The 26,629-nt window shown below is 38.9% G+C and overlaps 2 protein-coding genes across 6 annotated transcripts in view; both read right to left on the minus strand.

Moving 5' to 3' along the window:
• Positions 1-129: 129 nt before the first annotated feature.
• On the minus strand, positions 130-22,467 carry lpin2 (lipin 2). 3 transcript variants are annotated; one of them, XM_004542947.5, is made up of 20 exons: positions 22,150-22,467; positions 17,055-17,255; positions 12,629-12,724; positions 11,793-12,154; positions 11,604-11,711; positions 11,375-11,501; positions 10,958-11,294; positions 10,775-10,874; positions 10,436-10,623; positions 9,595-9,688; positions 9,429-9,498; positions 9,234-9,326; positions 8,995-9,077; positions 8,634-8,781; positions 8,119-8,267; positions 6,859-6,945; positions 6,210-6,362; positions 4,369-4,483; positions 3,454-3,557; positions 130-2,873 (listed from the first exon to the last, which is right to left on the minus strand). In XM_004542947.5, the coding sequence occupies exons 2-20, from the start codon at positions 17,244-17,246 to the stop codon at positions 2,729-2,731; spliced, it is 2,751 nt and encodes a 916-aa protein (XP_004543004.2). In that variant the 5' UTR covers positions 17,247-17,255; positions 22,150-22,467; the 3' UTR covers positions 130-2,728. The 3 variants fall into 3 exon arrangements, with proteins under 3 accessions (XP_004543004.2, XP_004543003.2, XP_004543002.2); XM_004542946.4 differs by lacking the exon at positions 22,150-22,467 and adding an exon at positions 19,174-19,547 and having other exon boundaries at positions 11,793-12,151; XM_004542945.5 differs by lacking the exon at positions 22,150-22,467 and adding an exon at positions 19,174-19,545.
• Positions 22,468-23,169: 702 nt separating this feature from the next.
• Positions 23,170-26,629, minus strand: part of myom1a (myomesin 1a (skelemin)) — a 28,678-nt gene continuing 25,218 nt past the window's right edge. For all 3 annotated transcript variants that reach the window (XM_076876436.1, XM_076876435.1, XM_076876437.1), the window contains 5 exons: positions 25,424-25,587; positions 25,259-25,295; positions 25,002-25,024; positions 24,679-24,734; positions 23,170-24,504 (listed from right to left, as the gene is read on the minus strand). In XM_076876436.1, coding sequence (XP_076732551.1) covers positions 24,235-24,504; positions 24,679-24,734; positions 25,002-25,024; positions 25,259-25,295; positions 25,424-25,587 — 550 coding nt within the window. In that variant the 3' untranslated portion in view covers positions 23,170-24,234. The remainder of the gene's footprint in view (positions 24,505-24,678; positions 24,735-25,001; positions 25,025-25,258; positions 25,296-25,423; positions 25,588-26,629) is intronic.

The raw sequence follows: 26,629 nt of genomic DNA on the forward strand, positions 1-26,629 counted from the left end.
CAGTACCCTCATTAGCGTACTGTTACTTCAAAGTACGCAATAGGGCAGGAGTTACTCCACTTGCCTCTGGTTACTGTTGAACTTTTGGACTCAGACTGCAGAAAAGAAAAATCACAGCACGCACATAACTGCATTCATTTAGAAATTTTATTTCATACAAACAAGACCATAAGCCACATGTTAGCTTCATTAGGCCTGATTTTTTTTTTTTTTTTTTACTTCTTCTTACAGTTGATTTTGTTCTTCAAACCACATTTCTATTCAAATGAAACACAGCATACATTTAATGCATTTTCTGCTGGTCGGACACAAATACCAAGCATTACATCCAAACAAAAACGGAACAAAACTTAAGTCACACAACAGCTCATACACGTTATAAGAAAAAAACAAAAAGGCATCAAAGAAGAATGTGATGGTCAGCATATATACTCATTCAAACGTTTATTTACCACATATCCCAGGATCAGAGAAGATGAAGTGTGATTCTTTCACACAAGATGCTTTACTTTCATAGAAAGAATGGAATTTCTTGTTGATTTTAAGATAGATCTATTTGACTTCACCACTTTGCAGAGAACAAGCAAACAAATCAAAGCGGGGCACACTGTATTCATCAAAACAAAAAAAAAGAAAAGAAATCAGCAGTGCATGTAGCTGTCACCATAAATTGTGCTTATTTTTATGAAATGATCTTGGCTGCTCCTGCTTTTTTAGTCCACACTGGCATACACAGTCAGTTACACTTGCATTGGAGATATGATCCATCTGACCAAAACTCCTTTCCTAAAATCATACATAGATAATGCCGGGGAAGTGCCTTAAACACTTCCTGTACAGTCAAGTATTTCCTGTTTATCTCCAAAAAACAGTTTATCCTCCTCTGGTCACCAGAGGCACGGGAATCAGGCTTTTCTGTCTCTCACGCTCTCAAGCACACACATTAAGGGGTAGCTCTGATATTACCTTGCTGCCTGTTACCCCAAATTATCATCATTTTCCTCTGCCTTAAAAACATACACACAAAAAAAGCTACTTGAAACAAACTAAGCTTCTCAAAACTCACTAATAGACAAATTTCAGATTAACTGAATAGTCAAGAAGGTAAAACTCAAACTCTTTATGCTCAAACGCTGCAGTAATTGCATACTCTGGTCTACTGTCTACTTAGACTGTCGGTGAAGTGCATGTGGGTGGGAGATGTGCTGAGTTGTAAGTCTTGAGTTTCTGGGTGCAACTTTGACAAAGTGTGCTGGATAAAGCCACCGAGGGAACCTAAGCAAAGGGTGCAGGATGCTGCCACCCCAACAGCAGCAGCACTCTGTGATTAGGTACACACACACACTACCATCATCCTGAAGTCCATCCTACGGAGGACCTCACAAAGCAATATCCTTCATTTTAAGCTCTTCTCAAATTTGCTTATATCCACTGTTCCATCTCAAGCATCCTCTCTCACATTTACACACATCTGGTAATACTACAGACTCTGAGGTTTTGCTCAGGAATGTCTACGTGCCTTACATGTTGAAAAATTCACTGTTAATAAAAGAAATACAGGCTTGTTGCTGGAGACGTGACCAAAGAAAGCTTGTACAAGGCCTAGCAGTTACTGTTAAGTGCATGTTAGTCTGTGATCAGCCTCACAAAAATACTAATCTGAAATATTGCATTGGTGATCAATTATCTTTTCAGACAAGCAAAGGCCTCACAATAGAAATCAATAACTTAAATACATTGATCATCATAAATAATGACTCCATTGTTAACTAAACACACGTGATTTGCCAGAGCTTGCATAACAGAACAAACATATTAAAACAACAGCAAGACAATACACCATGAAGCTGCTTCATTTTTTTAAGTCACAGCAAACTGTGCATCCTCACATACTTGGTGAAAGCATATCCGAGGTACGACCTTGGATATTAACAGTACCAAACATGGCTCGCTGTGTAGCGGCCATATGAAATCTGTTGCACAGTCAGGCAAGAGTCAGGAACGAGAGGACAACTGAACACTTACTGTGGCGAGTTCCTGAAATCTAACGGCTGTGGACGGTTCTGTGTTTGTGTTATTCTGTTATTTGCCAACCTCTATCACGACTGTATTTTTAGAACAGAATAAAGCCTCCAATTAAAGGCTGGTTACTTGCTTCTGGGCAAACACAGCACCTACAGTAAAATATGACTGCCGCATAACAACTGCCCAGTGTTAATTGCCTGTCCTGTTTTAATTAAATGTGTGCCTTTTCCATTTAAAACATTACGTTTCACTTCTTCGGGGCGTTTCTTAAATTACTTCTGCTCAGCTCGGAATCTAGCTCCTCGTGAGGGACTTCTGCCTGCGTCGTTTATGGCTTTCTACAAGTTTACAAGTTTACCGAGATACTAGCTGGATCTTCAACTGCCAAGTCTGTACAAGAACATGGACTAGAAAGTTATCACTGGGCAGGATGCCTTCACACAGAGGCATACGTGGAGTGTCTCTGTGAAATAAACGCTAAGTTATCACTCATCAGGATTTACTGTTCTGATAATCTCCACTCATCTCTCAAGTAAATACAGTTTACCAACTTTTCTGAGTTCATGGTTACTGTGTCTGTGTGTTGTGTAAGTCTAATTAGCAGGAACAGTTCTGGTTCCACTTCACATGTATTTAGGAGGTGCATTCAGGTGCACAGTTCATTTGAATGTTAATGTATAGCTGGGTATCAATACACACCGACTCAGAGCAGTTCATCTGGATTGATTTCTGGTATTGGCTGTCTCCAGTAACAGAAAGAGCTGTACTCTGGCATTACAAAGGCCTCGTTCTGCTCTTTGCTCAGCAAAGGGAACACGTGCTCCACCAGCTCACTCAGTCTGCCATAGCTGCGAAGGGGGAAAAAACGAAACCAGAGAAACAGAGTGAGCAAGAGAACGGATACAATATATAAATCTTAAAAAATATATACACTCTAGGTATTTAGTGATGAACAAAAAATAAAGAAAAACAAATATTTAAAAAATGGATTTTAGATTTGAAATACGTTGAAATGTATTGATCAATCTAAATACAGAAAGAACAAAAAACACAGGCCACCTGAGGAAAACATTGCAGACTAGAATCAATTTTAAGGTGTGTTTCTGGCCAGCTCTCTTTTTATTTCTGTTTTGTTCTCCATCAGATCCTGTGGGAAATATCTGTCGCTTGAGCTGCTAAAAGCACCACTATGTTCCCTAGTTTTTCTCTAATTTTGTCTGTTTTGCTTGCTGCAGGGTACAAAAGACTCTGTGACTGTAGGCTTTTATTCTTTTTACAGTAATGTGAGAGTGAAGGAAACAGTAATGGCTGGAAAAGCAAAACAAGAAAATAAAGAAAACAGAAAAACGTTCAATGATAGCAACGTCCTATACTTCCTGCTGGGGATTTTTGCTACGAAAGACAAACACAGACCATTAATGTACTTACGAGGACTTGTTGCCCTTGGTCTGCTCCTGGATCAGCTCTCCCTTTGGGTTAACTGTGAAAATTCTGCACACTGGAACGCCGACTTCCTTATAGGCAAACACATCCTGTATGAAGACATAAAGATTAAAGGCTCAATCTTCCCTCTAAAATACGACTGCTTCAAAGTTTAAGTTACGTTTTTTTAAATGTTTCCGTTTATAAGCACAGCACAAGCTTTTATTTTGAGTTGGGATTAATTACAAACACATAAACCCCATTTTGCTTCCTCTAAGACAAAGCATGCGAATGAACCTGTCATTTACAGGCTGAAAAATTACTGACAGAGCTGTTAACAGCCATCTGAGAACACTCTTGATTATGTAATGTTCGGAAAGTAGCCTCTCATACATAATAAACTGAAATGACCACGTTAATAACATTAACCACAGATTTCCTGTTTGTGTTCCACCTAATGCATGTAATGGCAGTAAATTTCTGGAGTAAATGTTTTTGGTTGGCCAGAGGAAGAGTGAGTGTGTGGCTGTGTCTTATTTTTTTGTTTAGGGGAGAGACCGAGGCAGACTGGGCTTTGATAGCTGACCCTTCATGTGACTGTTAGTGTTTATGCAGCTGAAGACGGGATGCTGTGCCCGACTTGAGCTCTCGTCCACAGATGAAGTCACTCGCGATCACACTCTGACAATGACCTCAGCTCAGGTTCAGCCCAGTACTTATTTCACACATTCATGTCTGCTAACTCAAAGTGTCTGCCAAAGTGTCATGTTGCTCTTGCAATGAATTACAACTGCATCAACCTCTGAAAAGCGCACTTTTAAAAAAACAAAACAAACCAAAAAAAAACCCAAAAAACCCCCCCAAAAAAACAAGCACTCTAATGTCTGGAAGTCTGACATCTTCAAACATGCATTAACTCACATTAGCTCTATTCCCAAAGGCGGCATAAAATGGCTGCTTGTTATTCTGGAACAGGTTCTTGATGTCTGTAAGGCATTCAATCTTGAAGATCTCTGGTTTCTTCTCGATGACCTCTCTGAAGCAAACAGACAGTTTTATTAGAGGGCATACACATCCTTCCCGTGTGTCCAGTTTGAGTTAGAGGTAATTTGATCAAACATATTTCGTTTATCTCAAACCCGTTTCTCCGACTGTTTTTAGATAAGAATTTGTTTATAAATGACTTTTGTCCTCTTTACAAATCGTGTAATAGCACGGCCTAAATCCAAATGCATTTCAGCAATTTCTGTTTAAAATTATGACTCAAAACAAATACACAGATGGTAGGGGTGTTTCTAATTTAAGCAAATTAAAACAAGAGGGACACATAAATAATGCAAATATCTACAAGTGTTTGCACCACACAACTATCAGCAATGCTGCAGGTTGCTATGCTGAGACACTAGCCATTCTGAACAGGTTTCAAGGTCACACAAAAACCCTGCTATGTGATTAACACACTGAATAAAAGAAATCAACATTTTCAAGGGAACCATTAACAACACAGGAAAGTTTTACTTGTTCTGTGAAAGTGAGAAAAGGATACTTGCTTTAGCTGTATTAACATTTGGATAATATCTGACATACAAGGCATAACAAGCAAGTATCACAAGAGTATTTAATTGTTTAATTAACATTATATTAACACAGTCATAATTCACTGAAACCAGTGTTGCTGGGAAACATGTTTGATGGGAGAAATACCGAAAGGGGTCATTTTAAAATCATGTAACTGTTAAAATAAAATCACATCAGTTAGTTTGGAACTTTTTCTAAAGTCATTTTATTCATCATACAGTGAATTTTGGGGTGTGTGGGATTAAATTATTGATTGATTTCCCCCCCCCAAATGTAAAACAACAATTGCAGCATGCCTGGTTGCTTAGCAGCACATCTTACATACTCAAACTTTAACATGAAGGTTACTGTATCATGAGTTAGCTAGAGGAGGCTGACAGATGAACATGTGTGGGAGACAGTAGGTGGATCTAATAGGTCATTCTGATGATGTTCTTCTACAATAATTAAAATATTAAGATGTGTCAGCAATTGTATTTTTGTTGTAGTCTTGTTTATTAGTAGACTCTGAAATATATTTTACCTTTACAACCAGGAAGGAAATAATTTCAATAATTTGTGAAACTCCTCTAAAACTGAACCTTAAATATTTATTTTGTCAAATATATTTAAATTCAGAAAAATGAGTCAAAAATAGACGTTCTGCTGCAAGATGTCTCAAATGATCCCACATTATCAAAAAAATATACAAAGCTAGCAGCCTCCTTCTGGATCTCCTCACCACTTCAACAAAAGAATCATTCACACAAATCATGTCTCTAAAAATGCAAATGAGACTGTGACAGCAACGGGGAAATAAAGAGAATAGAATAATCCAAAACAGAGAAAATGCTGGCCATGAGCGTACTTTAGAGAAGTGACGGCACTAATACCAACACAGTTAATGCCTTTTAGATAGGAATTCATGAACTTGAGTTTGCTGTAGACTTAATAACCATGGCATATGAAAGACTTATTATAAAGAACGAGGCTCGGGAGAGTGGGGACGATTTTGAGACTGAGAATAGGGTTTTTAAAGTGAAACTAACTTTGTAGAGAAAAAAAAAGATTTAAGGGTGAAAAATATGGGGTGGTTTGAAAACAACATTAATATCTGGGGATAAGGAGGATTTAAATTAAATCATTTAATGTATATAATGAGCTTCATGATACCGAGACTGGTAACCATTTAGAGCTTATATTACCTGTGGAAAGCAGAGAAGAGGCTGCTGGGAGAGAGCATGAGAGGTCCTCGGGGTAGGATGGTGCCTCCATCATTGACCCACTGTAAGTAACCTCTTGTCATGTCCGCCATGCCGATTGCCCGGGCTGAGCAGTACAAGAACTTGTAGCCATTTCTGCGAATGGGAAGAGCAGTGCTCATTAATAATTGTTCATTATCATGACCTTAATGGCAACTACTAAGATTAGCACTTAAATTGGATGAGTTATTTTGATTGCGCTCATAATGTGGAGAAGTCACAACAATTCAATTAAAAAAAAAAAAAGAAAATCTTGCAGAGGAAACTTTTTATTTACTACCAAAACCAATACCCAGACTCACTACAGCTGACTTCATTCATGCAATACATTTTCTATTTTTTCAGATTTAAGTATAAAAATAAAACCAGAAAACGAAAGGGCTGGTTTAATGGTGTTTTTACTTTCTGCAATAATTCTGCCTAAACTACAGTTAAACTTACTGAGTCATCCACCTCAGAGCTCCCCACGCAAACACTGGGAGGAAATATCAACTCCACAAAGAGCCGATTGGGAATCAACCCCAGACAGTCCTAACCACTGACCAACCATTCATGCGTCTTCCATAATTAATCAGTGTTGCTGTGCACTTACTCAGCTACAGAGTGGTAGAGCTTGGCAATCCCCTGGTGGGTCCAGTCCTTCCCCAACTGTGGAAGTATCTGTCCAAATACATCTGACCTAAAACATTTAAACACATACAAAAATATCAATATCACTGACTATAAGATAGAAATAAATCAAACAGCCACATCAAGTAGAGAAAAAGAAAGCAGAGTACTGACTGTTCAAAAGAGGTCACATAAAGCACGATAACACCGTTTTATCATAAATATAGAACATTATGGGCTGTTCTCCACTAACGAGCATTACTGGCCTATAGGGGAGAAACAGTCTCACCCTCAGCTGGCTGTGTGTCCTTACAGACTGAAATGTAAATGTCCTCATTATAGTCCCTGTGCTCTTTACCCTGTTAGCCAAAGAAAGCAGCATGTCAGGGGTTGGCCTAAAGGGTCACAGAGATAATAAGCTGCAGTCAATTTGGAGCCGTTTGATGTCGACCACCAATGAACTTCAGGGTGGGCGTCAGGAAGGCAGCAGGCATCAGTTTTGTTTCAGAAGAGATATGACTAGCTTTAAAGTAATTAACAGAGCGTGAAACAAATAGAACTGGATTACAGGCTTCATATATGCCATTTGTGAAGGACTTAAATGTGTCCATGGTAGTGAAGCTACTCTGAGCTGGAATCTTATTTTAAGCTTTTGTTCCTTTTTAAATTAACCGAACAATATTATGCAACAATTTAATCTTGTGTTCATTTACCTGCTCCCCACCTTATTTGGTGGATAATAAATAAGGAGCTGTATTTAAAGTATGCAGGCAGTTTATAGAAACACTTGAACACTGCACTATAGATTCCATCTTGGTAGCATAATAATTAGTTTTAGTGCAAAAATGGAGGTTTCCATGGCGAGTTTGCAACAGATGGCTTTAAGTGTTTTAACTATAAAATTAGATCCACATTTTATTACAAGAACTGAAACAGGATGCAACAAAAGATCTATCTAAATGTCGCTTCACTGATTGCTTCCCACCTATATGTTAAAATCAATATTTGTACACATTATTTTTAATTGTTGTTAAAGGATGCAACTAAGGTAGAGCACCCAAGGGAAATTCCTTCTAATAAGGTTTTCTTATTACTGTATATGTACAGGAAAATGTAATTGGATGCTACAATAACTGACTGATTTACTGCCCTGTCTATTACTGTCCATAATTAACATAGCAGCTAGCTTGCTATTACAACTGTGTTCTGTAATATGATTTTCTGAGTGACTGGAAGGCCATACTTTGTGATGGTGCCATCAATGTCAGAGATAATGACTTTGTCGTCCCAGTTCCACAGGTAGATTGTACCCTCACAGCGGCATGTGCCTTGGTATTGAGTGGTGATGCTAAATGTCACATCATTTGGCCCCTGCTTGAGTTTCAGACTAGCCTGGAAAAACAAACAAAAAAATGAGATATATATATATATATTTTTCAACAGCACACGCATTACTCTCTGGCATCATTTTCTTGCCACAGTACAATGACCATCTACAGATCTTTAGAGCCCCCTACAGACTACAAATGGAGCAAACACTAGTTGCAGTTCATAGTTAGCCAGCAGAGGGAGCACAAAACAGCCAAATAAAAACACTTGAGACACAAATCTCATTAAGAACTCAGCAAAAAAATAAGCTGATCTTCTGACAATCAGACACTTTTATATTTGAAATTAAATAATATTTTATGACATTTATAACAAATCCAGAGAAAGCTTTGTCAATGTGAGAAAGGAAAAGGTGTAAAATGAACTTACAATCTGATCAGAGGAAAGCCGTAGTGACTTTCTGTATGTGTGTGGGCTGGGATGGTGCTGACCATCCACTGGCTGCAGTCTCTCTTGACAGGATGCTGCGCTCACCTCCTTGGACTCTTCATCACTGGATGAGTCTCTTGCTTTAGGCCTACAGTGCAGTAACCACAGATATGGTAGTCAATTATCACAGACAAGTGGAAAAACATGTTTCAGAAAGATTCGACCTGAAGATCCTTAGATGTATAAATAAATTCAATGTTATCTTAGTTACATTATTAATATTCTTCCTCATTAAACCAAAATATAAGCTCCTCCCTATGTATAATAATAATATAGTTTTTGATTTTCTGGTATCACATACGTTAAGGCCAGCTTCTCCTGAGATGTGGAGGGTCCTTCCTCTCCCGAATGTGGTTCCTCCTTAGTTTCGAGCTTAGTCTCCGACTGGACGAAGTAGGCAGAAAAATAAAATTCCCAATTAGCCAAGTTTAAAAAATATCTATATGAAAACAGGACACTGCCCATGAAGAGGGAACAGAAACTAACTGCAGATACCACCTCAAATTTTGTTTTGTTCACTTGTACTAACAACATGCACACCTGCTTGATTGTGCTATCCGCCCTCTTACGCCAGAACCACCAGCGGCCTGACTTCTTTGGCATTTTCTCCTTCACCCAGGCCTCCTCTGTAGCCTGCCATAAAAAGGAAAACAAATACATTTAATGATGAGATAGCTGCCAGCTGACAATGAGTGAATGAACAATACAAAGAGTAAAGAATTAAACACACGTTACCTTTGGTAAATTCTTCTGAAATGCTTGAAGGCTTAGAATCAAAGGTGCAGCTAGGGTCCAGTTATAATATCTGAAGACAAAGACAATTACCAATGTGTAATCCTGACCATACGTTTGAAATGTTTCTCTAGTGCATTTCCAATGTGAAGTAAAAACAGTTACATACCTATTTCCTATCCTTACTACCAGGTTGGGGTTGTCTATAATTGCTGGATTTTCAGCAAATTCATGATAGGTAATGATATGCTCCATAAACCTTTCTGGAAATGAACAGGGGAGAAGAAGACTAATTAAAGACAGCTGATGAAAAGGTCAGTGGTGGTGAGAAATAACATCTTAGTAGACATAAAGGTCAGGAAACTTTTTCTTCTGATAACCCCAGAGAGCTTCTAAAGCCTAAATCCCAAAGGATTAATATAACCTAGAGACCTCTAACAGTTTGTAATGACTGCGGAGGTAGTCTGTGATCATCGTTTGTAATGCAATAAATGCAGGGCAAATTAACAACAACATTTAACCAAATATGGACATCCTGTTATGATATTAGTCCAGAGGAAATGAGCATGTTCTTGCTTTTTTGCTCTTCTTTCCCCTTAAAGAATTATGTTGTTATCTTTAAAATGAATGAGAGAAATGGCAGGACTCTCATATTTAAAAAAATAAAATAAAAAATGTGCATAAAAATAGCATAAGATAGAAGCATGTTGACTCGGATGACCAACGTTTTTTCTGCTGTTTAACAAGGTTATGACATCATATTCAGAGATGAAGACACATTTCCTGAAGAGTTAAAGTACATGTTAATTTGATGAGAGGGAAAGTACTTCTGGGTACGACATTTACACATCTGAACAAATATGTATCTGAGAACAGCTTCCTCTAACAGTAGCTGGACACTTTATGTGGCTAATCCAGAAGGTGCAACAAAGTTAGCTGAATGTTTACTGGCTTAAGACAAAAATGTTCACTTTATGATACATTTTGTTGTGAGTGTCATGCTCGTGTACCTTTGGATATTTCAGCATTTTCTGTCAGGCCTCCACACAGAGAAAGAGTAACATCAGGGAGGTCACTAGTTGAGTCAGAGAGACACTCTGTCCCGCTGTCAGCTGCAGCACTACCCACCGACTGTGGGGACTGTGAACCAGAGTGCATCTCAGAGTCAATCCAGTGCTTAGCAGCTGCCTCAGTCTCACTGGAGAAAAGAGAAGGAGAAGAAAAGGGTTACAACATGTCATGATACTGGTCTTTCAGGCTGTCAGTGACACTTCAGAGGAGAAATCGCTTTGGCTTTTATTTTATAATTACAAAGGTTAAGTAATTAGGCAGATCTTTAACCATCATACCTCTTAGGAAAATATCGTGCAGCAACATCAGGTTCAAGTACATTCAAGTCATCTAAGTAGATATCCTCAGGACCCTGATGCTGGCTCCTCTTCGGAACACCTACATACAATATATTTACAAATTACAAACTCATAACCAAGACAAGCCTTAAAAAAGCACCAATCTGCAGCCACCTAACATACCTTTCTTCTTTGATGGTGAATCTGTCTGCTGGTTACTGGAAGAGGTGGAGGTTGCTATGCTTGATTGCAGGATATCAAGGGGTTCTGTAGGGGCTTCCGGACTAACAGATGATATGGTGCTAACAGACGATATTGGAATCACAGGTGTTACAGTGGTGACGGGGGTGCGTGGCTCGGGCTTGACAATGTTACACACTGAAGAGGAGGTGGCATCGCCTTTTTCAACCTCAGTCTCATTCTCCATGGCCTCCGAGCTGAGGATGACACGGAAATGGGTGCTCTCTGATGGGGTGATGGTCACTTTTTTCAGTGGTTCTGATTTCTCCTTCTTGGTGACCTAAAAAAATTGGACGTAATGTTATTGTGATGATGAGTCAACTGGCAATGGTTTGAACTCCACTGGGAAGAACTGCTCACCCTTGTGGTTTCTGGAAATTCTCCCCATGTCCACTGCATGTGAGACTCAGCTCTGAGCAAACTCTCTGAAGGCCTCATCACCAGTTCTGAGTCACTCTTTGGGGTAAAGGCCTGAGACAAGCTATGGCTGCAGGGGTGTAAAAAGAAATGCCAAGTATTAGTAAAACAGGTGCTACTTACACGTCTGTGCTATCTTTGCTAACGACTTTCGGTTCATGTCAGCACATACCCATCACCAGCTGGCCAGTCCCCATCAGACATTGGATAACCATCAAGGCTGTGTCTGGCTGCGGGTAATTTAGGGTCAATGTCACGCACTGTAGTCACTGAAGGTGATCTAAATTCAGGGTGCAGAAGAAGCATAATAATTAACTGATCTCTTCACACAAATCTGGCTAGAAGCGTTGAATAAACATACCTTGATACATGAACTGTAGTTTCCTCGTCAGAGCTGAGATCCATTTCAAAGATCTCCTCATTTTGCCCAGTACTAGACATAGCAGCAGTGGTAGCAGCGGGTGCATTAGCAGCAACAGCATTACCAGTAGTGACTGACGGCGGGGTCAGTTCCTCTCTACGGGGGTCTCCTTTGTGCTTCTTTCTCCGTCTTTTCTTCTTTTTTGTGGCCACAGTGCTTGGAGCAGGAGGTTCAGGAGGGTCCTCTGGGTCGGCGGGGTCATCTTCCAGATCTTTTGGTGCCCTGTGCTCCACCTCTGAGATCCAGAACAGGTGACTCTCGGTGGGGATTGGGGAGGTGGCCAAATGGGCAGGAACAATCTGCTGAAATAGGAAAGCAGGACATGAGGATTAAGATATGTTTAAACAAGGATAATCGTAGTTTGAAACACAATATTGACTCAGGTCCTGCAGAATAAGGTAGAAGTCACTGCTGAGATGTCACAATAGCAGCCTGAGCAAAGGTTAACTATGCAATATGGTGGAGTAATCACTTCTTCCTACAAACACTGCCCTACATTTCTACTTCAAGAATGCTGTTAAGCAAAGGCAAGACTGTTGTTGTGTTGGGTCAACGAAAGCAAAGTGAAAGATGTTTTGAAAACATGTCTGAAGTTTCATTTCTTTTTTTCAACATGAAATATTTCATGACTTTGCTACATTAAAACTCAAAACAAGACTGCACAAAAAGGAGAATGAACAAATTATATATCTGGAAAAATGTCTCAATGAAACTTTGTGTCATTAGCCTTTAGCAGTTTTGTTACTTTATTTATTTTAATTATGCTTATGGCTTACATTTTGTTGCTCAGCTTCCTGCACAAAAAAGGCCTCTCCATTGTCACCAAGCTTCATATGCAGGTCTACAGGCTCTCCATTCACTTCGATGTCGATCTGGAAAGAAGACACATAATTCCCTTTCGAACATGTGCTCCTCTCTTATTAGTCTGACATCTTCTGAACAATTTGTCACTTTTATCTGAATGAGCTTCCTGCTCACTTTCCTATAAAAGTCACGAGTAACAATTGTGCTTTACTTTTAACATGGCAAAAGCTTCAACAGCATGAAGGCACATTAACTGACAGACATGTACAGGACCATGGCTTACTGACTTAAGACACTCTCTCGTGCTTTTGACATTGTCATCTCACTATCTCAGTGTGGCTTTTGAATATGCCCACAGATTGATTAACTCGCTCTCTCTGTTACAGTCATGAAGATTATGTGATAAACATTAACATAAAGTGACCGGTGTCTAAATGCCAACACTTTAACAGACTGAAGAAGCCAGCAATGTTAAGTATGCAATTTTTGAAGAGGGCTGTATTGGCACTGCTGTTCAAATGTAAAAACTGCCAATGCAATAGTACAGAACAGAAAATAAAATAGGACACTGACACTGAAAACAGTTATTCATTGACGTCAATCACCCTGTGTATCAACCAATAAAAATCTTACATTACCCTTTTTAGTTGACTTTTAAAAAAAATTTAAAAAAAACCCATCACACTGGTTGTTTTATTATACTTCCATTATTTTGCAAGATCACATACATGGTCTGTATGCACTCAGAGACCCATCTTCCTCCAGAGCCTTTAAAAAAACCTAATAAGCGTATGGGTCTTCTGGGCTTGCTTTCTGTGGAGCCTGCCAACAGAACAAGGCCATTCATGTTTGCCAGATAAACCCCAGTGGACCAGGGGGCCATTCAGAAATTTGACACCGAAAACAAAAAACAAAACAAAAAAGAAAAAACAGGTCACGTCTGGCAGAGACTACAGGAGGAGACAGACTCTGACTCACAAGTGCTCTGCAACTTGAAACCAAATCATCAATATTAATTTACAACCAATGGCTGTAGAAATAATCAGTTTTTCTCCCTCTTGTGCTATCCGTCTGGTTGTACATTTGATGCTGTCCTTTACTGTTGCTGTGGGTTCTCTACAGCCTCAAGATTTAATTTCACCCCTTCAGGGGTGCTGGAGGAAATTTATGTGTGGTAGTGGCTGGTAATTTCAATGCCCAATTAATAATGAGCTAGAATAAATGAGGGTCCTCTTCAGCTGTTCACAGTGTGTGACAGGTTACATGCACTTGAATAGCTGAGATGTGGATTTGCCAACACTGTGCTCCATCACTGGAATGATTGCGAGGCACGGCCACTTACAAATGCTTGAATTAAGGCAGGATATTAAGATGTTTTGGGGTTTGGTTTTTTTTGCTTTGTTAAACACAAGTCTATTTCACTCTTGACGTTCACTTTTCAGATTAGAAGAACAGGAAAATAATATGTGTAAGTGCACTTAATTAACATCTCTAATGTTTTTAGAAACCACATAGTACTTGAAAAACTTTTCTGGTTGCCAACCAAAGTGACTGATGTACGGGAACAGACACACTATCAGCAGCCAAATTTTAATTAGTATTTGGCAAACAGTTATAGCTGAATTCCCACTCATAATTCTCTAAAATATCTGCATGTCAGTACCAAATACCACACAATTTATTGCATTTATCGCAAAAGCACAAGGCACTAATAACTGATCTCAGGGACAGACATAACTGTTTGTTACACAACAGCCCCTGTTCAGGCCTCCTTCACGTTTCCTCCCTCTCCCACACATAGAAGTTGTAAAGCTGCTGTTGCCATAGAAACCACTCATTCATTCCTCCCCTTTAAGCCCATCGGGATTCTGGGTAGGTGGTGAGACAGTGTCAGTTCCCCCCGCAAATCATTATCCACTCCGGTTCACCAGCAAGTAAATAAGCTCTCTAAGCTAGTGCACAACATAACCATACTAAGAAGTACAGCTGCAGCTATCGATTATTTTAGTAATCGAGTCATCTATCAATTATTCCATCGAGTAACTGATTAGAAATACCTTTGTCTTATTATCGAGATATATTCAAAAGTGAAAAATAAATAAGAGAAAAAAATCTAATTGGTTTCCAGTTTGTTTGTTTTTTGTTTCATCTGCCATCTGCTTCACTTGTCAAAAAAAACAAAAACAAAATTTAATATGACACCTAAATACAAAGGATTTGTTTTTGGTTTTTCAAATAATACATTTTCTTAAATGCAAAAAAATTTAAATACTCAAATAAGAGGCATAAAACTAAGGATTTAAAAAAAAAATATATCTTTAGTCTGTCTTCTTGGAATGCTTTATGAGTTTTTGTACATGTTTCTGCGTGTTTGAGTCTGCAAGTTAATGAGTAAGTTTGTGTCTGCAAGCCTTTAAAGGAGAATGTGGTGGCTGTAATGAAGAGAAGCGAGTATATCAGCATTCTGAAGTTTGACCAGTGTGTTGATGCAAAGTTTTTGTGTTGCTGAAAATAAGATGATGGTGATGGTGCAGACATTAATGATATTAAAGATGATTCACCGTTTTTAAATATTACTGCAATTCATTGAGACACTATTTTATATGTATTCACTTGTGAATAAATGTTATAAAAATCTTGAAATAAACGTGGTGTAGTACACACCATGCCCCCCCTTTATACTCTCTCCTGTTCGCTTCCATGTAAAAACATGGAAGCGAACATGTAAAACATGGAAGCCCTTAGTCTTCAGCAAGATATATAATTGAACTATTCTGGAATCAGACTACGTTAACAGTTCCTCTGCATTTTTTTAATGTAGCCTTACTTCTGGAAACCTACTGCAGATTTTTCATTGCGTGAAACAAACGACGGTCGATGGAGTTGCTACAAAGTTTGCTTTTCTTCACATCAAGAGTTTGTTGATCAGATGCTTTGCCAATGACCCCCCCCTCTAGTTTTTTCCCCAGGAAAGGCATTAATGTTGATCTCAGGAATATCACTGCTGTTTATGATTTTCTTTTTCTCAACAGAGCTCACGTCTCGTTAATAGCTCCGCCTCTTTGCTCTTTGCCGTGTGTAAAAAGACTCCTAGTTTAACTATCCCAGCTTCATCATCACTAGTGTTGTGTTATCAGTGTATACCGGCTTAACTTCCTTAAACTTTTTTTATTCACACGCTGCTCATAAATACTTTTGTATTACACAAATGTTTTCAGTCGTAAATGTGGGTGGATCGCTCGGGTTTGCGTTTCCATGGTAACAATGGCGCGCTACAATCATCGAAGCAAAGAATTTGTATTGAGACTTTTTTTATAATCTGATTATTCGTAATACTCAATACCAGTCCTACTAAAAATAGATGTTAAGACAAGTTCACCATTCTTACTTGTGTTATGGAACAAACACTTAAAATAAATACATCATATATTCCATCCATTACCAATTTCTTGCTGAATACCAACATTTTTTTTAACTTAATATAACCCTATAAACTGAAAAAACCTCAATAACATAGACATAACAGTGAGCCATAGCATTTGCATCTACATCTCCCTACTACAATACACTAATACACTCAACCTACTCTCCCTGCTATAAGGCCAATGTAGAGGTGCTACAAAAAGTGAGAAGTGGACTCAAGTGCTCATCATCCATGATTAATTGGATCGGGTCTCCCAGGCAAGATGATATAGTAACAAATACCATCAATGAGGGAGAACAGCCCAGAGCATCCCGTCTATGTTGAGCAAACATAAAAGATTTCCCTGAATGATTCATAGCCTGTGATTTCGATGCTCAGTATTTGTTAATTACCCACACTGGGATTGGAGAGTCATATGCTTTTTTTGATCCCAGTGTGGAGGAGCTTTGTTCAGGGGAGGACATTATGACTGTGTCCTGGGGGAGATGTCCTTAACGCCATTTTGCGCATGATGGAATTGATATGAAACGCATTCCATCGATTAAATAGGTTGGCATCTTTTCATCCGCACTTTTAATTGAATTAAATATAGTTACATTTTTTAAGCCTTTGCATTGAACTTCCACATTAGCAAAACCTCATTGATCAGTTTGAAAAATGAATATTATAATCAGGAGCAGAGAACATTTTTAATATCCAATGTTAATCCAATGTTAAAACTTGGTACATATATTACCCACAATGCAACTCAACCACCAACAGTTCAGTCAAGTGATTTGGGCGTGTTGTGGGGAAACAAAACACAAAAACTTGGTGATATAGAAACATGCTTTCAGACCAATTTTTGATATTTGATGTTTGACACGTCTTTATATGAATCTATCTATATAAATATATGAGCTTTGTATATGAATCGATGTAAGCTTAATGCTTTGACACATCAGTGAAAGAAAAAACAAAACAAAAAAACTCACCACTTTCTCTTTGGAGCGCAGCACGCCCAGCTTACCAAAGCGCACATGGAATGGCGAGCACTGGTAGGTGCCATCTCTCTGACGGACAACCACAACATCGATGCAGCCTGACAATGTGGCCTGGTTAATGCCCTTATACAGTTCTTTGACAGTCACCAGAACCTGACCTGCTAGCTGGCCAACGTAGTTCATGGTGTCCGCCTGTACAGAGAAAAACAAAAACAAAAAAAACTAATATTAACAGAGTAAATGGAAAGACAAGCTAAAGGCATTGTTATTCAGCAAGAGTCCAGAAGACACAACCACTTATGAAATCTACAAATATTCCACTTGAAAGCTCCCTCCCTTCCTGCTTACCCTGTGGTGTCTGTTTATCTCCTGACCTCCATACAGACTGCTAGAGTTATACTGTTGTCCTATAACTGGCCATTGTCCCACATGAACAACATTAGACAGAGGAAGGCTGCTATGGAAGCAGTTGACTTCCTGTTTACATCCATTAAACACTACTGTCAAAATCAAATCAAAAACTAAAACCACATTTCTGTGGCTTTAATATGAGCAGGATTAATGCTGTACATTTTGTCATAATGCTTTTAATCATCTGGAATAAGCAATTTGCAGGACTGTAAATTCCTTAACAAGCAAAGTGCTCAGTTTACTTGACCAAAGAAAAAGTACACAGGGCAGGGCTATCGTTGCATAATTACAAAAACTTTCCTTGGTGCACTATGGCCTCTTTACTGAACTAGATTATTTGTCCTCGATTGTCCTCTGCGACACAGAGTGTGTGTAACGATTAACTTAAACATGACTTTGGTTTGCCTGGGTCAGGGTCTAGTTTACTGGGGCCTGTAAACACATTGCCTCACTGACTTCATTGGGTTTACATAACCTGACATGTTCTGTCTTACACTAACCTTTTGTTCTGAATCTAGTCATGAGAGCAGTGATGGAGGGTGTGGAGGGGGGTAAGGGGGTAGAGAATAGGGACATTTGTGCAAGGGTGGCATCATGGAATATGGCAAACAACTGTGGTATATTCATTCGGAGTAGGATGATGAGTAGAGAGTATATGCACAGCGTATTCACTTTAAACCATAATCAGACAGGCAAACAGGACACTTTAGCAGCTATCACAGCCACCACAAAGTTCAAAGAGCAGTAGAAAGTTCAGATCATTTGATACCAGCAGGAATCCAAGAAACAAGAAGCTCCGCGTTCGCATTTCCTCGAACTTCACCCCAAATTTGTACACAGTGACAATGTGAAAAACAGGTCAACTACACTCTGTTGGGATAATCGCATAAATATAGTAACAACCAGGGTTTCCACACCTGACATATTTTCAGTACAGATTGTATGACTGAAGCGTTAGGTATGTGTTTATAATATGAAGGACCAGTGAACCTATATTTTTGTGTATGACACTTAAAAATACAATACACTTTAGCTCCAGCACCATCTTTCATATTACAGGTTAAAGGTACAAATGTGGTATGCCGATTTTTGTGTCTTTATCTACTTTCTCCATCTCTAGAAACTAAGAACTTTTACCAAAATAACACTTTAAAGAGATTTACAGTACTGTAGATATTTAACTTTCACTTTTATTTCGGTGTCAGAAAGTCAGAGTACACGTACACCGTGTCTATTGGACTGATGTAGGATTAACACTGAGCAAATTATCACGGGATCATTTGGAAAATGTGCGGCAAATGCTTCAACCTGCTTCTACACATTTATTTTTCCTTCTTTCAGGGTCAGCCCAGAAGTAGGGCAATGCAAAAGTAGACTACAGTCAGAAATTAAACAGGACGGCTCGGTATTTTAGATGACACATAATTAGCACAGGTGATGAAAGACTCATGAGCCAATCTGTACTATTTTGACTGGATCACAATGCTATATTTGTCCCCCTCACTGCCCACTTCTTTTAACGTCAAATTACAAATCAAGGCAATCATGTGTGAAACTATTAGGCTTAGTTACAGTAACAAGCCAACAAACCAAGCAACCTGACAAAACCAAACAATAGAAGATGACTAACTGCCTATTTGGCCCTCTAGTTTCAGGCCCAAGCTGTGACTAACCAGAAAACCTGCCAGTACTGACTCACCAGGAACCAAGATGACCTCTGAGAGGATGGCTCATCCTGTTCACTGTTGTCTGTGTTGTCTTCTGTGTTGCTTCCCAGGAGCTCCCTGTTCCCCCAAGATCTCGGTCTCTTCATCACCATTAACAGAGCGTCAGCTCCAGCCTTATCCACCTCAGGACTAGACTAGCACCAATGTTTTCCTCTCTCAGATTATGGTGATAATATCCCCCTGTCATCCTGAATCAAATCTCAAATAAGGTCCACCTAATCACCTTGCAATGACCCTCCCAGGAGTAAATACAGATACACTACCTGAAGCCAGCTGCGGTTGTGTAATAGTAATAAAGATTGTCATTTTTCTTTTATTCTCTGCAGAATATGAACATATGCTTGTCCAGTCAGCTGACATGGCAGTAAGGGTTTAGCCAATGGGACGGCTTCTTTGGACTTGTGGTTTATAGCTGATAAGAGAATGCTAATTTCTGTGAACAGCTATGCAATGTTTTCCCCTGATAAGAGTAGGCAAAACCAAACAGCAATCCCCAGCAAGATGTTCTTTTACAGTCAGTCACGTATACCTGTCAGGTTCATTGCTGCAGGTGTTTGTTATTGTAGATGGCTCATCGAAAGTAGGACAGTAAGTACACTGGACTTCAATATGTTGATTTCTTTGTTGCCAGTTGTCACATGAGCTCAGAAAACAGATGGAATTTTTTTAAACAGCACCAATATCATAATCTTTGCACACTAAAACAAATAAATAAGTAATAAATCCGGTAGAGCGGTACACTGATGAGACTATAGTTCAAGCCATGATGAACACGTTTTTATCATCAGGAGGTTCTCTCTAGTTTGGCTTCCAGCATTCGCTCCTAAAATGAGCATAAAGCATGAGGCTCTTCCAAAGAGGTCTCAGCCCCACTGTCCCATCTGCTAAGCTTTTTGTAAACATGACCAAAGAAAACACAGGCCCACTGAGTTGAGGGCTGTGGGCTCTTCCTCCCCCTGTGCTAGGATCTGTTCTGTGTTCAAGAATTTAACAACAGCCATTCGGAAAATAAATGAGTACTTTCTCTTAGTGATAAAACATGGAGAAAAATTATATGTGCCATTTAACAAATAAGAAATCTTTAAATTACAAACTCGAGCAATTAAGAATTACAAGCACAGACATGTTGTATTATGGTCTACTCCACAATTATGGCTTTCATCTGGAATGATCTAGTCAACATTTGCTTTGACTGGGTAACAAAAGGAATCAGTTCTGCTAGACCACAAAAAGTTCATGTTACACACTTTCAAGTATTAAGTTACACAAAACCAGCCTGCTCATTATGTGCAACATAAACCAAACCCCACAGAGTGCCAAGCTGCACTTTTACACGAGAAAAGGAGATTTTTTTGGTCACAATCAAAGTGTAGTTCATTATTTTCCAGTGAATTGCAAAATCCCTGTGAATTTGACAATACACAAAGCACAAGTGGTCAAAGTACCAACACTAATTCTATCCGGAAGATTGAACGCTTTCAAAATGTTTTCTTCTCTTAAGTGTAGACGATAACCAACACACACAGAAACATGTTCATTCAAAGTTATTTTGCATTTATAGTCTATGGTCCGGTAAACTTGTATTGTGTTACATATAAGGGAACTGAGAACTAGTTAGAAATTATCCAATCTACTGGAAGCAGAAGCATCTGAGCTTATTTTTCATTGCAAAGTAGTGAAGTCACACTACAGTGTGGCAGTGTGCAACAGTGGAGTAACTGCATACCTGAGTCACATGAAATACTTTATATGTCTTTTGTTTCTACAGTGTGTCCAGACTCTGATCTGAAACAGTGTTGAGATTGTAAATGAATGCAAACATACTTTTCCACCCTGAAGAAAATTGAACAGGAGTTAATAATGGAATCAATAAAGAATCTGAGTTGTGGCCAAAACTAAACTAAGCATCTGCATTAAAAGAAAAATACTTCTAAAACCTGATTCTAATGTTTAGACTGTTTTAATTTAAAAGCTACAAACTATAACCCCAAATTGACCATTAATGTAACTAAGATTTTGCCCTTCAAATAGTTTCAGTAACCGAACATTTATGAAAATAAGGTTATTTGCAAGATTTATGTCAGATTGTATCTTGAATTTCTAATATTACCTGTAACTCAGAATGACTAAATAAGAGTATTGGTATGGGTTTTTCTAATATTACACATTTAAATTAAAACGTTGGGGGAGAAAAGTGTTGTCTCTAAGTTGATTGGTACCAAGATTCTGGTTACTAGTGTTTTCAAAGGCCACCCACAAGCAGGTGTTTTCTTATGTGAGGAGTCAGCTTACAAGCCAACGCTAAATACAAAACATGAGTTTATGCGATACACAAGCTTGCTCCAACGTTAGTCAGTTGAGTCATTCCGTTTTAATCTCAGCCTGAGCTGTTATAGCTATAAAAATGCTAATTTTGAAGATTAAAGCTGGTGTATGGCTTGACATACGTCCCGAGTACATACATACTTCGATGTCATTGCGGAAATAAATGAAAAGCGAAACCATAAATCTTAGTTGTTTTGTACAACCGTGCTTTAACTGGTACAAATCCAAGCTATAAACAGTGGGTGAAAATAGTACATGGGAGGAAAAAATGAATGGAGACGGAGCTCTGTCAGCTAGCTGCTTGCCAGCTTGTTAACCCTCAGCTAGCCACCGTGTTATCGCTGGGTTTACGTTACCGTAACAGCAAACGGTGAAACACGAGTCACTCACTAGGTCACCGCTTTCAAATGGAAAGTCAATATATTTCTGCATTATGTGATAAATACATTCACAGTCCGGTCTTTTTGGTGTTTTAATTAAATGAATCCACAGCAGCTTAAAACTGTTAGCAAGGTTAGGTGCTAGCTATGGTTAGCCGAAGGCAGATTCAGATAATAAGATGTTAAAAGCAGCTGCGAACCGCTTTGACAGGGCTCGAAATAATTTTATCACTAAACCCTTACCTTCTGGTTGCGGGATGCTGCCGATGAAGGACGTTATGGTTTCTTCACTCAGTCCCCATATCTGTACCCGTGAAACTCCTCAGAAGCCTTCTGACGTGTCTGGACCACCGTGACCGACTGGTGGTGGCTGCCAGCAGAGAGCTGAAGTTGATGGGACAGGGAGCCGCACAGCGGCGGTGCACTCACACAGCTGGTGGGATACTTTCGGTTTGTCTGTGCCGTACATAAATTCATTCACTATACTTGCAGCCAAAATTACAGCCCCTGCAGTGTATTTAATACTATAACTTATGTACAGTTATTATCATAATAAGGTTTGTATCTAGGTAAAAGTTAACTACTCTCCCTCCTAACGACCTTTCAGGAACTGGGTTACACACAATGACAACAGGTTCTTTTCATTTGACCATCATCAATCTCACAAGTGCTCTGCAACTTGAAACCAAATCATCAATATTAATTTACAACCAATGGCTGTAGAAATAATCAGTTTTTCTCCCTCTTGTGCTATCCGTCTGGTTGTACATTTGATGCTGTCCTTTACTGTTGCTGTGGGTTCTCTACAGCCTCAAGATTTAATTTCACCCCTTCAGGGGTGCTGGAGGAAATTTATGTGTGGTAGTGGCTGGTAATTTCAATGCCCAATTAATAATGAGCTAGAATAAATGAGGGTCCTCTTCAGCTGTTCACAGTGTGTGACAGGTTACATGCACTTGAATAGCTGAGATGTGGATTTGCCAACACTGTGCTCCATCACTGGAATGATTGCGAGGCACGGCCACTTACAAATGCTTGAATTAAGGCAGGATATTAAGATGTTTTGGGGTTTGGTTTTTTTTGCTTTGTTAAACACAAGTCTATTTCACTCTTGACGTTCACTTTTCAGATTAGAAGAACAGGAAAATAATATGTGTAAGTGCACTTAATTAACATCTCTAATGTTTTTAGAAACCACATAGTACTTGAAAAACTTTTCTGGTTGCCAACCAAAGTGACTGATGTACGGGAACAGACACACTATCAGCAGCCAAATTTTAATTAGTATTTGGCAAACAGTTATAGCTTTCAGGAACTGGGTTACACACAATGACAACAGGTTCTTTTCATTTGACCATCATCAATCTTTCAAACCCTTTTTTTTTTTTAAATCTTTATTTATTATTAATTATACTGAGGGCATTTCTGTTAATCAATGAGCTGAAGACGGGAGATTATGGAGAACAAAGGCAACCCTCTCTACAAGCAGGTGCAGTTTTATTGCAAGAGTGCCTTGAAGAGACACAAACATAGATACTGTATTCAGCCTCAGGCCACATGGTACATGAGTGTTTATCACATGGGGGTTTTCTTTATATTTTACCTGAAAAACAACATTCCCACCCACTACCCCCACCCCAGTTCAACGGAATTTCTTCATAGTGTGTGGTGTTCAGAAGTGATTCCAAGTTTTCCAGTTCTGCCTGTACTCCTTTGCGTTCGTACAGTGTGTTAGACACATCAGATGAACCTGTTCTGATTGCTGTGTACTTGTTTACATGGCATCAGTGCTTTTCAGCTCCACCTCTCCTACAAACAGATGTGATCACTGACTTGTAGCTCGCAAGCTGTACAGACATAACATACACACACAGTTTTAGCCATCATATCACTTTATAAGTTGATTGCAATAGCTGGTATAAAGTTAATGACATAATATTTTCCTTTTTTTTTGTTTACAGTGGGGAAAACCCAAAGTGATGTGGTCTGAAATGCCTAAAATTACTTAAATGTAAAACTTTAAATGATCAGAATAGAGTGTTTTGCTTTTGGAGGTCTTCAAGCTGTTTTCAAAATAAAATTGTCAAGTCAAATATCCCCCAAACATGACACATCAAGCACAAACTGCAAGCAAACAGTTATTCTGTTTCACATTCATAACCCTATCCTTAATAAGAAATGCCCGAAACTCTTTAACCCATGATTGTTTTTTTTAAATTCATGATTTATTTATTTATTTGCTGTGTTGCACCGGCACATGCCGGGGTAAAATACTTTGGAGACTGCCCTGTTGTTAATCTTCCTTGTGTCATTACGCTGTGTCATCCTTTAGTCTTTCTTCTCCTCCTTGCTCTCCTCTTCCTCTGGGTTGTACACGCTGACGGTGAACTCGCCGGCCTCTGTGCCATACTTGTTCTTCACCACAAGGGCGTATTTGCCAGAGTCAGCCGTGGAGACGGCGGCGATTGTGATACTGGCGAACTTGTTGTGCTCAAACTTGAGTTTGTAGTGGTCGTCAGATACCAGCACCTTTTCGTTCTTCGTCCAGGACACCTCAGGTACAGGCTCGCCCCAAACGTTGCCAGTTAGGTTCAGGGACTAACGAGTAAATATAAGTTGGCAGGGGATTGATGGGTGTCACACATATGCAACAAGAGAGCTTATCAGATTTTAGAGGTAAGACACACTCATAGAATAACACAAACTAAGAGAGAACAGAAAGAATAAGAGAGTGACACTCTTCATGAATAGAGTGAAAAATTGTTTATTTACCTTGCCCTCTTGGATTGCAACCACATCTGGCAAGCCTCCAACAACACGAGCACGGTCTAAACAGGAAATACAGGTGCAAGTGTCAAACATCAAGGAGAGCTCGTGAGCATTATACTCACCAATGCTGCATTTTTCAGTGGTGTAGTGAAGTGTGTTTTAGCTGGAAATTTCCTTTGTTCACTTTCATATTTCAGCTACAGAGGAGATCTATCCTTTAACCACGCTATATCCAAGTTAGAATTTAAGCGATATCCCAAAAGATGTTACATAATTTCATAGAGTGGTGTCCCTCGGGAGAAACCAGAGAATAAATAGGCACTTACTTCTCTCAGCGATTGCTGCAGCTCTAAGGGAGGAAGGAAGGACACAGACATTGTCAGAAGCTTTCTAAAATGGTATCGTAGTTATTTCTAAGTATGTTCACTACCGGCAAATGTATTTTGAGTGCATCCAAAACAGCCCTCATGTCTATTTTGAGTTTGTGATGGTTGCTGCTCTTTATTTCTGTAAACATCCTCTTCAGACAGAAAAGCTGAATTACACAAAAGAAGGATGGAGTCAGATGAGTTTGTTTACTTACTTGAGCCTTTGGAATTCTTCAAATGCCTCTTCCCATGCTGCACCAGGACAAATCACCAATCATAATTTAGTTACATAAGCACAAAAGATAGACAAAGTTAACAGGATGTGGTTCTTTCTGCGCCTGAAGCGTCTTGCTCCTTTTGACTTTAAAACTTTTACCCACCCTGGCCAGTCAGATCAAAGGCTCTCTTTACACCGTCCTTGCCATCAAAGATGTCCATGCTGTATTTGCCCTTGTCCTTCTCAGTAGGCTCATTGATCTTAAGCCAAAGCTGGTCTCCTGTGACTCCGGACTTAACTCTCTCTGAAGCAGCAATTTTGCCGTCTCTGGTGAAGGAATCAAGAACACAGACATCAAACAATGCCTGACTCCTAATTTATTGAAATGAAAATGTATACAATCCAGTACACCAAGGAATATGACTCAAGTACAGAGCAATACTTGCAGCAGACACTTCAATCTTGCATAATAATCCCTGTTTTGTTTTGTTATTTAAATGTCACATGTGGCAAGATTTTATCCCCATCTATACATATATAATCATGAACATCAACAAGAGAGCTGATGGTTTTAGCCATTTTTTTTACTGTTTCATTTTCAATTTGATTTTCGAATGGCACAATATTACCTCATGTTGTGTACTGCAGGTCTCAGATATGCAAAAAGTGTTGCCATAGTGCACAGACCAGCTTTGAAGGTCTTATACAAAAAACAGTACCATGACTACTATTGTGATACTTTACACAAGTAGTAATGACAACTACAGTACAAAAAAGCAGAGAAGTGTTAAAGAATTTCATGAAAGCAATTAATTTAACTGTTACAATATGTAGATGAATGCTGGAAGAGATATATATGGATGGCTAGATTCATGTTAATTCTAAAAGCAATAGGTAATACAGAGAAATTAGTTGAAATAGCTGAAATTATGAATAAATATTACGCTAAATGTAATTGGCTTAGCTAACTGTGGCATGGAGACTATGTTAACCAAACTTTACAGATTTTAATTGAAACAATATTTAAATAAAATGAACATTTCTGAAACGTGACACGGTGTCAATAAAGTGGTACTTGCAGTGCTTATTTGACTGGTCGGTGTGGTTACATTTGTTACGAAAACTCGACTTTGTTCTGGGGGAGAAATAATAGTTCACGAGTTGCAGATAAGCATACAATTAATATCAACTAACATCAAGTACAACAGGTGAACCCATTTTACAGCAGTCATCCAATTCTCAAATTCTAATCTCACAACGTTTCAGATTGTTGTAGTTACAATCGGAAAATTGTAACTACAACAATTTTCAGATGTGGAAATACATCTCCTCACTATCAGCAGCTTGGCTGTCCTTAAGCCTCTAATAA

This window comes from Maylandia zebra, linkage group LG18 (assembly GCF_041146795.1).
Source record: "Maylandia zebra isolate NMK-2024a linkage group LG18, Mzebra_GT3a, whole genome shotgun sequence".
NCBI classification, from domain to species: Eukaryota; Metazoa; Chordata; class Actinopteri; order Cichliformes; family Cichlidae; genus Maylandia; species Maylandia zebra.